The sequence below is a fragment of the Girardinichthys multiradiatus genome, chromosome 2 (assembly GCF_021462225.1).
Source record: "Girardinichthys multiradiatus isolate DD_20200921_A chromosome 2, DD_fGirMul_XY1, whole genome shotgun sequence".
Taxonomy (NCBI): Eukaryota; Metazoa; Chordata; class Actinopteri; order Cyprinodontiformes; family Goodeidae; genus Girardinichthys; species Girardinichthys multiradiatus.
Window position 1 is genome coordinate 43,383,039 of NC_061795.1, and position 15,058 is coordinate 43,398,096.

Below are 15,058 nucleotides of genomic sequence, written 5' to 3' on the forward strand. Positions count from 1 at the left end.
TTGATAATATAAACCTAGGAACTTTGTTCTATTGAAGTTTGCTACGGGCCAATTCACCCCTTTGCCATTTTGATAAAAGGTTATGAATTGACCTCCTGTGGCAGACGGATCTATTCTAAAAAAAAGTACATAGTGTTGAAGGAGTGATCTGACCAGCATCCAGAAAAGTCCATCTTTTGAAAGAGCCTGAACTAACAGTTGGCATGTCTTCCCTCACTAACAGCTTCCACACAGAAGATTGTTGCACCATTTAACTGATCTAATCTATTAACTGATCTATTAACTGAAACAGTAATTAGTGTTTTTGTTTTTCTCAACATTATTTTGGTATTTTCTTCTAAAATGGTAAACCTCTCTTGCACCATGTAGGCTGCTGGAGCTGCACTCCCCGGACGGCCAGCACACCGTGGTGCTGCGCTGTAAAGACGGAGCTACCGCCAACTCCTGGTTCACTGCCATACACACCAACATAGCCGCCCTCCTGCCGCAGACCCTGGCACACATCAACGCCTACCTGGGGGCTTCATCTGCGGCCTCCACACATCCCCACCTTAAACACATTGGCTGGCTGGCTGAACAGGTACGATCTGCAGTGTTACACCTGCTAGAAACTATTTTCTCTTGCTTAGGAGCTGTACCTACTCGGGAGCATCTTTGAATTGATAAAGTAAAAAGTTATTTGTACAAAACAAATAGTCCATTTAGTGTCTTATTTATTAATTCCATTAACTTTTTTATTTAGTTTTTCAGATTTCTTTTACCCATTCTTTTCTTAGGAATCAAGTTTCTGTTTTCCTGATTAAAACTGTAGAGTATATATATAAAGGAAGAATTTCCCCACTTGGCTTTAGACATGCTGTAAAGTGAAAATAATCACTGCAGGCTCAATGACATCTGCTGTGAAACATGTTCTGTGAAATACTAAGTAGGGCTGAAACAATTCATCGAGAAACTCAAATGACTTGCTTGCAAAACAATCCTCAAGGGAAAGTTTTGATTTGGCGCTTCGTTAAATCCAGGTCCCTCTGTATTTCTCAGTGGTCATTGTGTAACACCATCTGGCACGAAACAAGCTCGTGCTAAATTTCGAGCAAAGGAGATAGACAAAAATCACTAAACCGAAGAAAAATGCTGTACCTTTGGGATCATATCAAACTAAAATAAAAACATATTCTACTTTAAAACTGAATTAGCTTGATGCGGAAGCATTCCAGCTTTACCTGAAGACAGTTTTCACAGCGCCCTGATTCACCATGCATGAACTAGAAAGGAAGAGGAGCTCTAACAGTGAGCAGAACAGATGGAAGAGTCCGGTGGTTCTGAACACGTGTCTTTATGCACTGAAACGCAACAAAATCCAGGCCGGCTCGACCGGTCCAAACGAGAAATGCATCAATCAGAATTTTACCACCAGGCGCCGGTTTCTGTTTTTCTTTGTATCCTGACCTGCGGTTCAGATGTGAACACAACCAAACTAATTAGTGTAAACTTTGTTTAGATTCAACAAATGAAGGCAACGAATGTCCATAAAAGAAAAACAGAATGTGCCGCAGTTTCCACGATAGGGTAGAGATTTTGAATCATGCCCATCAGAGCTTATATTCCAACTTTTATGTGATTTTCACAAAATTTTAAATGAAGGGCATAAAGGAAGATGCTGTTTGTTGATGTGTTTATGGACAGGAAAGCGCAGGAGTTTTCAGTTTTGATGCATATTTAGTTTTTTTAGGGGGAGAATTTGACCTGCTAATCATAAGTAGGTCAGAGTTAATCGGTTTGTGATCACTGGCCAATTGATTAAGAATTACAAGTTGTTCAACGAGCACCAACAAGAACTTGCAACAAGTAGGTTCTGTGTTCAACTCCCGGCCGGGTGTCTTTCCGCGTGAAGTTTGCATGTTCTCCCCGTGCATACCTGGGTTTTCCCCAGGTACTCCAGCTTCCTCCCACAGTCTGCAAACAAGACTGTTGGGTCAATTGGTCTCTCTAAACTGCCCTTAGGTGTGAGTGTGTGGATGGTTGTTTGTCCTGTGTGTCTCTGTGTTGACCTGTGATGGACTGGCGACCTGTCCAGGGTGTGCCCTGCCTCTCGCTCATTAACGGCTAGAGATCGGTACCAGCCACTGTGACCCTGCAAGCATAAGCAGGTGCAGACAATGGATGGATGGAAATACATAAAGGATGTTTCTACTTTATTCAGTTTTCCTGTCTATCCTGATTTAATGTCAAAGAAATATATTCGGAAAAACACAGAGAAGGACTTTTGCATTCCTGGGTTTTATGTATGAGTGTTTGCATACATGTGTTTCTGGTGGTAAAAGGAAAAGTCTTGTTTTTATTGTAGGTACATGTAGGGGACTTCTGTGCAGCAAAAAATCCTTTGGGGAGCACTGGTGTAGTTCATTGATATTCAAAACGTTGATTCAGTACAGTGATTATTAAATATTCTATATTTGCAGCCCTAATCCCCACAAGTCACTTTGATGTTATTCTTACTAAACAGTGTACTGGTGAACATTGTTAAACTGCTCAATAAATTTAATAGATGTCTGCCTCCTGAGATCATAAATAACTCTCTCCATCATATCCTGTCGAGTCGAGCCAAATTCAGAACTCACAGTAGATCAAAACACCACAGAGTAACGCGTAGATGCTGATTTAACATTAAAATACATCTATACGTCTATTCTACTTCAACACAATAAATCTCATATGTACCTGTCTCACTGCTTTTAGCAGGTTTCCATCAAGTGATGTTAATTGGATTCAATAGTTTAAAATTGTGATCAAAACTACCCAGAACCTTGTGTAATTTTGGAAAGTGAATTTAGTTTTATTTGATTAATCAATTCTCGCTAAAAGAAATGAATTTGTGTTTTAAAGATGCAAAAAGTACGTCTTTCATCATTTAAAGTGAAATTAGTGTAAAAAATGTTTAACAGTAGGTCTTTTTTTTTGTAAAAATGCAACCAAACAGAATCTGTTGTTTTTACAAAGCTTTAATACGAACACAATGTGATTTGGCCGATTGTGATTCCTCTTTAAGAGGTATAATGTAAGATGCTGTAGGAACAATTTTCATTATTCAAATAAAGAAAAGGAGTGAGGTCACACTGTGTGAGAGAGCAGTCCCTCATAAACAGACCTTTACTAGATGAAATTAAAGATGAACACGTCACCAAGTTCACCTTTTAAACTCTCTTTAGCTGCCTGTATTATTGATTAGCACTGTTAGCATTAATAGCATTACTAACATAGCAGTCTCTATGTGTGTTCCTCAGAGAGTGTAGGTCTCCTAACTGAGATTTGCAGATGACTGCCAACATTTTCTAATCCGCCATGTTTCGTGACAGGCGGAGGTTCAAAGCTCTAAAGGCTGAAACACTGCAGCTGTTCCTGGATTTTGTTCAGCCTTCCTGTTATCGGCGGGAAGTGTTGCACTCTCTCTCAGCGTGATTACGCTGCAGAAATATCTCGGCATGTTTTAGAACGTACGATCTCCATTTAATTAGTTTTTACGTCTCTGATTTCATTTTGAGCATATTGCTGATGTTGTCATCATGACCTGGCAGCTCTTTTATTCAAACTGTTTTTGAGTTTCCAAACAACTGGACAGAGGTCAAGGTCAATCAAGCTGAAAATAGTTTGATTCTGGTCAGCATATTAGTTCTCTGGCATTTCTGTATCTTCTCATGAGCGTTCTGTTTCTCTCTGCGTGGATTTCAAAACCATACAGTCTGAAAACTATAGTTGAGTCACTTTTTGCTTTCAGAAAGCTGTGCCATCGGTAGTATTTTGGTCTGGTTTTTAGGTTTCAAACATGTGCCTGCCCTGACCTCAGACATACAGGCAGGCTTTTCTGCTCTAACGCAACATGCACAGGAAGAGCTCGTTTTCTCAAAACACGAACGCCCTGAATTTCAACATGAGGACCAAATGAGGACTTGTTCTGAGATCACTGACAGAAATGAAACACTGATTCATATCTTTTGACTTTGAACTGTTCATTCAGGCCGGGGTTAAATGCATGCATATGTTGCAGTGTTTCTCTTGGCAGGGCTAAAACAGGAAATACAGAGGGAAGTTTCCGTCATGTTACGTTATTTCCTGTAAAGCCCACCTATTTGCAGTAGCAGGCACTTTCACAAACACTCTGCCTGGTTTGATGTTGTTGCTCAGTCATGACTCTGTTAAAATAAAATAAATAAAATGCTTTATTGTCTTGCAAACTTCAGGTCAGACTGTGAGGGCGACCTGCTTAACTCCTCTGCTACAACATCATGCCTTCACCTTGTTAGCACTGCATGATTATCCTGTAAAAATTCACATACGCACTGTTTCCTGGGCCAGGGATGGTGCGTTCCGGGTCTGTTTATGTTTATGTTTGGCATGAAAGTGTCAGAAATCTCCGTAGATGTGTCCCCCTCATAAGAAGAGTTGTAGGTTATTCTCCTACTGTGGTTCTGATGTATGCAGTTCAACTTAAAAACCAAACAAACTCTCAGAAAACCTAAGCCTTCAGTTCCAGCAGCAGAAAAAGAACAAGGTGTTCAAATAAGGGAACGGTCTAATGATGGACCAGATTTAGAGAAAATCTAATTCTGGTTGATTTGTGATCCTTCACTGACTGACTTTAGTAGGAGTCCAAAGGAGGTCGGCTGCGGGCAGGAGTGGAAACCCTAATAGTTTCTTTCCTAATCTAATGAATAATTATCCATTTATTTAGCTTCTATTTATACATTCTCACTGTTTGTAAATTCTTGTTATGAAAATCAATTACTCGTACTCGTCGTCGTTCGCTTTATCTGGGACCGGGTCGCGGGGGCAGCAGACTCAGCAGAGATGCCCAGACGTCCCTCTCCCCAGACACCTCCTCCAGCTCCTCTGGGTGGAGCCCAAGGCGTTCCCAGGCCAGCCGAGAGACATAGTCCCTCCAGCGTGTCCTGGGCTGTCCCCTGGGCCTCGTCCCGGTGGGACGTGCCTGGAACACCTCACGAGGAAGGTGTCCAGGAGGCATCCGGTATAGATGCCCGAGCCACCTCAACTGGCTCCTCTCAATGTGGAGGAGCAGCAGCTCTACTCCGAGCTCCTCCCGGATGGCCGAGCTCCTCACCCTATCTCTAAGGGAGTGCCCGGCCACCCTACGGAGGAAGCTCATTTCAGCCGCTTGTATCCGGGATCTCGTTCTTTCGGTCATGACCCAAAGTTCATGGCCATAGGTGAGGGTAGGAATGTAGACCGACCGGTAAATCAAGAGCTTCGCTTTTCGGCTCAGCTCTCTCTTCACCACAACGGACCGGCACAGTGCCCCCATTACTGCGGCAGCCGCACCGATCCGTCTGTCGATCTCCCGCTCCATTCTTCCCTCACTTGTGAACAAGACCCCGAGAAACTTGAACTCCTCCACTTGAGGCAGGAAATGCCCTCCAACCTGAAGAGGACAAGCCACCCTTTTCCGGTCGAGTACCATGGCCTCAGACTTGGAGGAGCTGATCTTCATCCCAGCAGCTTCACACTCGGCTGCGAACCGCCTCAGCGCATGCTGTAGGTCTTGGCTAGAGGGGGCCAGCAGGACCACGTCATCTGCAAAAAGAAGACACGAAATCCACTGGTCCCCAAACCAGACCCCCTCCGGCCCTTGGCTGCGCCTAGAAATCCTGTCCATAAAAGTTATGAACAGGACTGGTGACAAAGGGCAGCCCTGGCGGAGTTCAACATGCACCGGGAACAGGTCCAACTTAGTGCAGGCAATGCGGACCAAACTCCTGCTCCGCTTGTACTGCTACCCCCCCCCCCCGATAATGTCCTCAGTTGAGGTCAGCAGCCTCAACCCCCGGTCTGTAAACAGTGTTGGCGAAGCACTGCTTCCCCCTCCTGAGGCGCCGGACGGTTTGCCAGAATCGCTTCGGGGCCAACCGGTAGTCCTTCTCCATGGCCTCACCAAACTCCTTTCAGAGTAATAATTGAAAATCAATTATTTAAAATAAAACTAAATCAATGTCACTTCCAGACTCAGAACAAAGTGTTTTCATAATGAGGGAAGAGTAACTATGATCTGAGTGGTTTCCACTACAAAAGGTTTTAATAAAGCAGGTATGAATCAAAACGTTGCTCATTAAAGCTGTTTATACTGTAAAGTAGTTTTTAGTTTATTCCTGCCATTCTGAAGGGTGTTGATAGATAAGCAGGTTATTTAAATTCAAACACATTCTGCTTTAGCCTGTTATACCCAGCGTAATGATTTGTGTTTAATGATGGCAAACAGATTTTATTTACTGCATGATAACTAAATAAACTGAACACTTTCACTGCTGAATGTCATCTTTCAGAACTGAATAACTTTCTTGGTGTGGAAAGGGTCCAGTTAGCCTTTTTAGAAATATGGTTGTAAACTGCAGTGATACCTTTGTTTTCTAAGGGATGCATTGAATACTTGTCGATATCCGATAATAATACTGCTATTATGGCCGATGACAGATATTTATCTATGTAATGCATTTTATATAAATTTCCCTTATCCTTTCAACAACGTGAAAAAACAACCACACTGCTGACGTTGCTTCTCTTCTTGAGTTCCCACAATCCTTTGCTGCATCACCATCCCTGTCACATGACCAAACACACACAACATGGACGAGGTAAATAATAGTAATTCGTTCATTTCTGCTTGGGACCAGAACAATAATACATTCACTTTCATATTAACCCTTGTTTATAAAACAATTCAAATCATCCCCATAACGCTGCATCTCATTGGTTCTTTCTATACCTAACAGGAAAAACTTCGAAAATAAGGGAAAAGCTCAGAAATGGATATGATGCTTTTGGATTTTACCTTCTCTTCATGCGTTAATCAGCTTCAGTGCCTCTTCTTGAATGTATTTCTTAGATCCAGCTGGAAGGCGGTCGGCAGCAGTACAGACCAGAGGTCATGGCGCTGACAGAGAAAGACATCTTGTTGTTCGAGTCGGTGCCGTGGAGCAGAGAATCCTGGTCCATGCCTCTACTCACACACCCGCTGCTCGCCACCAGGTAAAGACAGATGTTAATCAGCTCCACCGTCTGTCCGTCAGCGGCTCATAGCTGCGTTTTTTTCTCCCTTTAAGGGTTTTAATGCACTGAATTCAGAGGCTGTGATTACCTGATGAAGCTCATGGAGAGAACGCCAAGAAAGCAAAGTAGTAATCAGAGCAAAGGGCGGCTATTTGAAGAATCTGAAATATAAAAATGTTATGTTGATGTTATTTTACACCTTCTGTTTACTACATAATTTTATGTTTGTTCATTCACAGGTTTGTTGCCTTTGGTGAGAATCTACAATATAAATAGTCATGAAAATAAAGAGACCCATTAAGTGAGAAAGTAACTGCAAATTTTATACATTTTCTACTCAGTTGCACATTTCATTTAATCAGAGTGTGATGTTTTTAATTAATGTGTACTATTTGTTCTTAGGTTGTAATTTTTTAGAGTCTCTAATTTTTGTGTTTTTATATATTATTTACCTCTGTCTAAATCTGCCTTTTACCTTTTACTTCTCTATTCTATTCTGTTCTATTCTATTCTGTTCTATTCTATTCTGTTCTATTCTATTCTGTTCTATTCTGTTCTATTCTATTCTGTTCTATTCTGTTCTATTCTATTCTGTTCTATTCTGTTCTATTCTGTTCTGTTCTATTCTGTTCTATTCTATTCTGTTCTATTCTGTTCTATTCTGTTCTGTTCTATTCTGTTCTGTTCTATTCTGTTCTATTCTGTTCTATTCTGTTCTATTCTGTTCTGTTCTATTCTATTCTGTTCTATTCTGTTCTGTTCTATTCTGTTCTATTCTATTCTGTTCTATTCTATTCTGTTCTATTCTATTCTGTTCTATTCTGTTCTATTCTGTTCTATTCTGTTCTGTTCTATTCTGTTCTATTCTATTCTACTCTGTTCTATTCTGTTCTATTCTGTTCTATTCTGTTCTATTCTGTTCTATTCTATTCTGTTCTATTCTGTTCTATTCTGTTCTATTCTGTTCTATTCTGTTCTATTCTGTTCTATTCGATTCTGTTCTGTTCTATTCTATTCTGTTCTATTCTGTTCTGTTCTATTCAATTCTACTCTGTTCTATTCTGTTCTATTCTGTTCTATTCTATTCTGTTCTATTCTGTTCTATTCTACTCTGTTCTATTCTGTTCTATTCTATTCTGTTCTATTCTATTCTGTTCTGTTCTATTCTATTCTACTCTGTTCTATTCTGTTCTATTCTGTTCTGTTCTATTCTGTTCTGTTCTATTATGTTCTATTCTATTCTGTTCTATTCTATTCTATTCTGTTCTATTCCGTTCTATTCTGTTCTATTCTGTTCTATTCTATTCTGTTCTATTCTGTTCTATTCTGTTCTGTTCTATTCTGTTCTATTATGTTCTATTCTATTCTGTTCTGTTCTATTCTGTTCTATTATGTTCTATTCTGTTCTATTCTATTCTGTTCTATTCCGTTCTATTCTGTTCTATTCTATTCTGTTCTATTCTATTCTGTTCTATTCTGTTCTATTCTATTCTACTCTGTTCTATTCTGTTCTATTCTGTTCTATTCTGTTCTATTCTATTCTGTTCTATTCTGTTCTATTCTATTCTGTTCTATTCTGTTCTGTTCTATTCTACTCTGTTCTATTCTGTTCTATTCTGTTCTATTCTGTTCTATTCTATTCTGTTCTATTCTATTCTGTTCTATTCTGTTCTGTTCTATTCTGTTCTATTCTGTTCTATTCTGTTCTATTCTGTTCTGTTCTATTCTGTTCTATTCTATTCTGTTCTATTCTGTTCTATTCTATTCTATTCTGTTCTATTCTGTTCTATTCTGTTCTATTCTGTTCTGTTCTATTCTATTCTGTTCTATTCTGTTGTAAAATCACCATGACCTTGATCATTCTTCACAAACCAAAGACATCGAAGTAAAGGTTTTTGTTTTTTTTAAAAAGCAGGAAAACTTTAACTTTTATTTACTTTTTCCCTTTTTCTCTTGGCTTTCATTTTTTTAGATTAAATTTCTGCACCAATTATCTTTTCTAGAAGTTTAAAGCAAAGGTTGCTTATAGGATGTTCAAAGTGTATTTTGATTGTTCAGAATTGTATGATTATTCTTTTTATAGAAACTTGGTTTTTCTCTTGATTTGTCCACCCTGATGCTTTAAAAAAGATGATTTGGTGCCAATGTTTTCTAGTCAAAAATATGCAGTAAATTCTATGATGGACCGTCAAGGGTCAGATATTTTATTTTGCATTAATATAAGGATTTTCAAAGATCTATCTGTTTTTATATTCATGTTAAAATGGTTGCAGGGTTCTTTTTGACTGTCTATAAATGGTTGGTAAAAACTAAGCAGCAGATCAGCCATCTTTCTGTTGCTGCTTTTCCATCTTTACTATTTCCCTTTCGTTTCCTGTAGTTAGTGGCAAGTACCTAGTTTTCAGCTGCTCATAATAACCTGCAGAGTTCTGCTTTGGTAAATTAAGTCGATGTATTAATAATGTGATGCTGATTTTGTGAAAACATTTTCTGTTTCCCTGAATTTCATAAGAATCACAGCCACATTTACAGCAAAGAAAAACTGGTTCGGTCTTTGCTCTTTAATTTAAACAATCAGGACAAACACAAAGGCTCTGCTGCATGACCCAAATGGTTGTTCTGGTGTTCTGCTGAGGCTCTGGAACCAACCAATAGCTTTAACCAGCACCAGTATTACTATGATAATGCCACCATTGAAATAAGTTCATATTTTATAGCGGAAGGCTCATCTCACACCAGAAAATTCAGAAAACTCAAACCTTAACTCTGAGTTCATTGATTGTTTTCTGAAAGTAGAGTCCACCAGAATTTTTTTAATGTTCTGGTATTTTAAAGAGGTCATGATGCCATGCACTCTTGCGAGATTCTCAGAGTCTTTGGATCCAGGCCCAAAGCATCGCAGATCCTCCACCATGCTTAAGAGTGAGCAGGAGGTGCTTTTCAAGTTTATTTATCTAGCACATTTTTAGACATCTGTGGCGTTGACCGAAGTCCTGTACCGAAAATACAAAAACGACAGCAAACTATTATTATTAACTAATATTAACTAATATTTCTCATTTATTTAATTCCGGACCCAGCTGGAGTGTTTTTTGCCGTAAACTAAAATCTTTGTCTCACCACAACAAGTCACTCGGTTCCAGTTAAAGTCCCAGTTATGATGACATGTTGGTCATGCCGCGCAAACATTGTTTGACTTTCAGTGTCTATTGCATACTTCATGCTGTTTTATCAAACTTCAGACACGTCCGTCCCACATAATGTCAGGACTTTAGGTCGTAACTAGATGAAAAAGTAAAAAGAAATTTAAGTCTTGTCTTTAAACCACATTTTGAGCAATCACTTTTTGACTTGATGAAAGACACTTGGATGCATCATAAGGTCCCAGACGAGGCCCGGTGTCTAAGATTGTGGCTCTGCAGTGCCGTCACACTTAATAAATGTATTAGCTGTTCAAACGGCTGTTTTTGTCTGGTTTCCTCAGCTGACTGGGGTTGTGGGGGTTTTCAGTTCTTAGTCTCAAAAACCAACCAGAACCAGAGACTCTGCTCCAGAACAGCTGCAATTGATTTTATAAGACAAACAAGTAATGAAAGCATACACTGGTTAAAAAACAAGAGTATCAGCCTTAAAATGTGGCAGAAGAGATGCTGGGTTATGGTCGGGTGTGTTTAGGTTAGAGAGAAACTGCAGCTGTGAATATTTTAGGGGCAGTTAAAAACCAAAACAAGAACAGTGCAAATGTCAACATTTCATCCGTCATGTAAAGACACACCACCCCTTCTCTCTCAGTCACACTGCTAATTGCTAAATATTTTCCACTTCCTTATCTCTCCAGACTGGTACACTCCGGCAGCGCCAGGGGTTCTCCGTCCCACAGCTCAGACCTGGTGTTTGCCACTCGGACCGGCACCGGGCGTGGCATCGAGTCGCACATCTTCAGAGTGGAGACTCACTGGGATCTGTCCACATGGACGCGCGCTCTCGTCCAGGGGGTGCATGCTGCCGCTGAGATCATCAAAGAGGTCTCCATCGGTGAGTGAGCGCTCAGCAGGCGGCGGTTAGGGTACTTTACTGACTTCACGTAGTTTTCTGTTGAGCTGGTGAATTAATTAGCACATTATCAAGCAAGATGTATTTGGTGAAGAGCTGCTTTAAATGTCAGCTAATTATTTAGGTTCCATCCATTCAGGCTCTCTGTGCCTGTTATTTGTTTGGTGACACTAGTTGTTTAATACTTATAAAGCTTTAGAAGGTAAAAAGGTGGTAAGTTGCTAAAGTCTTTAAGAAACCACAACTGGCAGATGCCAGCTTGAAGCAACGTCTCCTGTAAAAACTTGTTGTTGAGATGGAAATAATGAATTATATGTTTTTTTTCCATTATCTGGGGTCAGTGTTTGCTATGAACCCAACGAAGACAGAAACACTGTTATTCATCACAAGTCAGGTTGTCATTGCATGATTCATCAATATAATTGCTCGTTTTCCTAATATCATGCAGCCGTAGTCTAGGGATCTCGGTCCAAAGCAAATAGAACCAAGACCCCAAAAAATAAAAGCAATGTCAGGAGAGAATAAACTGTGATATGAACAGCTCCTTTTTGGGTTCGACAGGACCAACACCCGGTTCTTTCCTTTTAATTTATTTAATTTTACAGTAATTCTGTCATTTTTTTTGTGTTTTTAATGTCATTTTTCCTTTCTTGCACTTTCTTTCTTCTGTAAAGTCCTTTGAAGAACTCCTATAAAAATGTTGAAACTCAGAGTAGAAGACTCAAACTGAACTTCACTTCTTGCATATCAGTTTACTTTCAAGGGAAAAATATTCATCATCATCATCACCTTGTTTTGTGCTGAAGTAAGTTAGCTAACACCACAGTGTGTTTAATCCAGTCAGAAATGCAGGTAACATCACATTTAACTGTAGAATAGGACATGCCATGTTATAATTATTTTCTCTGGGTGGTCTTGGTGTTGATTTGCTACACATGCACTAATCAGGCATTTCTTTTTTAACCAGTTTTTGTTGTTTTCCATGAAGGAATATATCAAATAAAAGAGGAACATTTTTCTGCAGATTCGGTGAGAAGTCATAGTTTTTAGAATCTAATAGGAAATAAAAGGATTTATGGATTATCCCCATTTAAATATCAAAGCATATGTCCCTAAACATCAGTTTGCGTTCTGTTGGTAGATGTTTATATGCCAGAAACGGTGGCAGTTCTTAGTTTTGATGCATTTAATGAAGTAAAAAAGAAGTCAGATCTTCCAGGATTTGACCTGTTGAACACTGTAATGATTCTTGAAGACAACCAAGAGACACCAAGCTTTGATTGAGGAGCAGTTAAATCAAGCTAACAGGCTTTACTTACAGCTGCCTTAAACCTTACACACATGGACACATCTGTTTCTATACCTATGCACTGTTGACCAATGCCATACAGTCACTGACTGTCACCAAGTTCAATCCAAGATCTTAAGACTTTTCTAGCAGTAGTTTTGCTGAAGTACCTTCAGTAGGCCTGATTATACGAAGACAAATTATTCACATTTTCTCACTAATGATCAGGGGAAAACTGGCAGATTCTGATCTCTAGCTTTAATTAATTGATTGATGCATCTCTGAATTTGCTCTTGGGAGAAACCTCAGAACACGACCTTCAAGCTGACATACCTCAGAAACACCAGAACCAAAGGAGAAGTTTTCACTTGTAGGATTTAGACACGTTTAGTTTTCACACCCTGTCTGGTTGAGGTAATGTGAGACAGCTGACCTGTTTGCAGCAGCATGATGATCTTCAACCACAGGATGCTGGTTCTTCTTGTCGTATGATATCATCATGATCAACCGTTTTTTAGGAAAACATACATGTCTTTTTAAGTCACACTAATTAAAGATTTGAAATCGTTTCTTTGAGGTTCTTACGAGCGTCAGGAAGCTTCTGACAGCAGCTGCTTCACGACGGTTTGTTGCAGCTCAGAGAAAGAGCAGCTCTGCGTTGGGAAAAGCACAGGCAGGAGCCAGAAGAAGGGAATGTTTCTGGTCCGAGCAGAACAATAGCTGCCTGTCGGAACAGTTCTGGAAAGACTCTGCCTTTTTTTTTTTTATTCTCCTTCCTGGTCCAGCGGATACACAAACACACGGTTGTGCAGAAACATTCAGGTCACTGGAGATACAGTGTTACACACAGAAATGCTTTTGGATCAAATGACTTGTGTCTGCGCCGGGTTGTCTGGGTTTTGGATAGAAAATGCACTTTTTTATGGGCTCTAGTTAAATTTGGAATATTTAAACTTGCATTTTTATCAGCTTTTGAAACCAGACGTTTACATACATTGTATAAAAAGTCACGTATTCTGTTTTCCTCACTGCCTGACATTAATTTAGACTACATTTTTCCTATTTTATATCCCGCAGGATTACCAAAATTATTTATCTTTGCTAAATGCTGGAATAAGAGAGAAATTTAGTTTTAAACGTTCTCCAGATTTAGGGTGTACATACCCTGGTATTTAGTATAATAGCCTTTTAAAGTGCAAGACTTTGATCAAAAGTTTTGAGTCTCCTTCCACAAGCTTCTCACAATAGTTTGCTGGAATTTTGGCCCATTCCTCCCAACCTGGTTGAACTAAGGCTGATCTACAGCCCACCTTGCTCACACATTCCTTTTCACCTCTGCCCAATAATTTCTTTATGTGATGTCCACTTCAAAGTATTTATTTTGTAACTAATTTGGTGGTATGATTAGGATTATTGTTCAATTTGTATCCAAGTTTAGACTTCCCCGGTTGATGTCTTGAGATGTTGCTTCAATATTTCCACATTATGTTCTTTCTTAATCACGCAGTCTACTTTGTGAAATGCACCAGTCCGTCCTGCAACAAGACACCCACGATGGTGCCATCCCTGTACTTCAGTACTACTCTCAAGCTTGCAAACCTCCTGCCTCTTGCCCCAAATGTAACGATGTTCAATCAGACCACAGGACCTCTCCGGATTTCTTCAGAAATTAAGGTTTCTGTCCCTGTTTTCATTTCTGTTGCTTTTGTAGTAATGACCGATCGGCCTTCCAGCCTGTGTCTGTACAAGACTCATCTCGTAGTGGATAATGACACTTACCAGCTTCAGCCAGCATCTTTAAAAGGTCTTTTGCTTTTGTTCTGGGGTTGATACCCACATTTCCAACCAAAACGCGTTCATCCCTGGGCCACAGAGCACGACTACTTCCTGGACAGTATGATGGCTGGACATTCCTGTGGTGTTTAGGCTTGCTTAATTGTACAGAAGGATGAACCAGACTTGTGGAGGTCCACTGTTCACTTCCTGATGTCTTAATTTGATTTTTTCCTTGATGAACCATAAGGAAGCGGTGTGTTTGAGGTGTTTCCTTAAAGTACAGGTGTGCCTCCAATTAACTTACTTGTTGTCAATAAACCTATCAGAAGCTTTTTATTCAAATATCTGGTTCCAATGCATTTTTAACTGATCTGTGGGTATTCAGGTCAGTCTGGCCCGGTTGGCAAACGGAAACTATTTTTCTATTTATTCTTGCTTTTAAATGAGTTTACATTTTGTACCATTTTTTCTGAACATTTAGCTTTTTTAATTAACAGTTGTAGTTGGTGCTGATCAAAGTGGATTTAAACCTTTTTTTGGGTTTGATCTTGTTGGGTTTTTTTGTTTACCCTTTCTGGCAGGTTGCACACTGAATAGACAGGACGTCCGGCTGACGCTGCACTACGAAAAGGGCTTTACTGTTACGAGGGAGCCAGCTGACCAAACAGGGGGCGCTGTGCTCTTCAGGTACCCCTATGAGAAGCTTAAAATGTCCGCAGACGATGGAGTACGCAACCTTTACCTTGACTTTGGTGGTCCAGAGGGAGAAATGGTGAGTTCAGAAGATTATTACAGCTTTACTCTTCTTGAAAAGAGCCGCTAAGTGTGTTTGGAAATTATTATGTTACCCCTTTTTATCCTAATATCTTTATTTTCTATAAAAAGACA

The 15,058-nt window shown here is 39.8% G+C and overlaps 1 protein-coding gene across 1 annotated transcript in view; it reads left to right on the forward strand.

The window, feature by feature from the left end:
- sntb2 (syntrophin, beta 2) overlaps nt 1–15,058 on the forward strand; it is a 42,197-nt gene that overhangs the window by 21,996 nt on the left and 5,143 nt on the right. The window contains exons 3-6 of the mRNA XM_047346464.1: nt 370–580; nt 6,890–7,032; nt 10,892–11,088; nt 14,752–14,942. Coding sequence (XP_047202420.1) covers nt 370–580; nt 6,890–7,032; nt 10,892–11,088; nt 14,752–14,942 — 742 coding nt within the window. The remainder of the gene's footprint in view (nt 1–369; nt 581–6,889; nt 7,033–10,891; nt 11,089–14,751; nt 14,943–15,058) is intronic.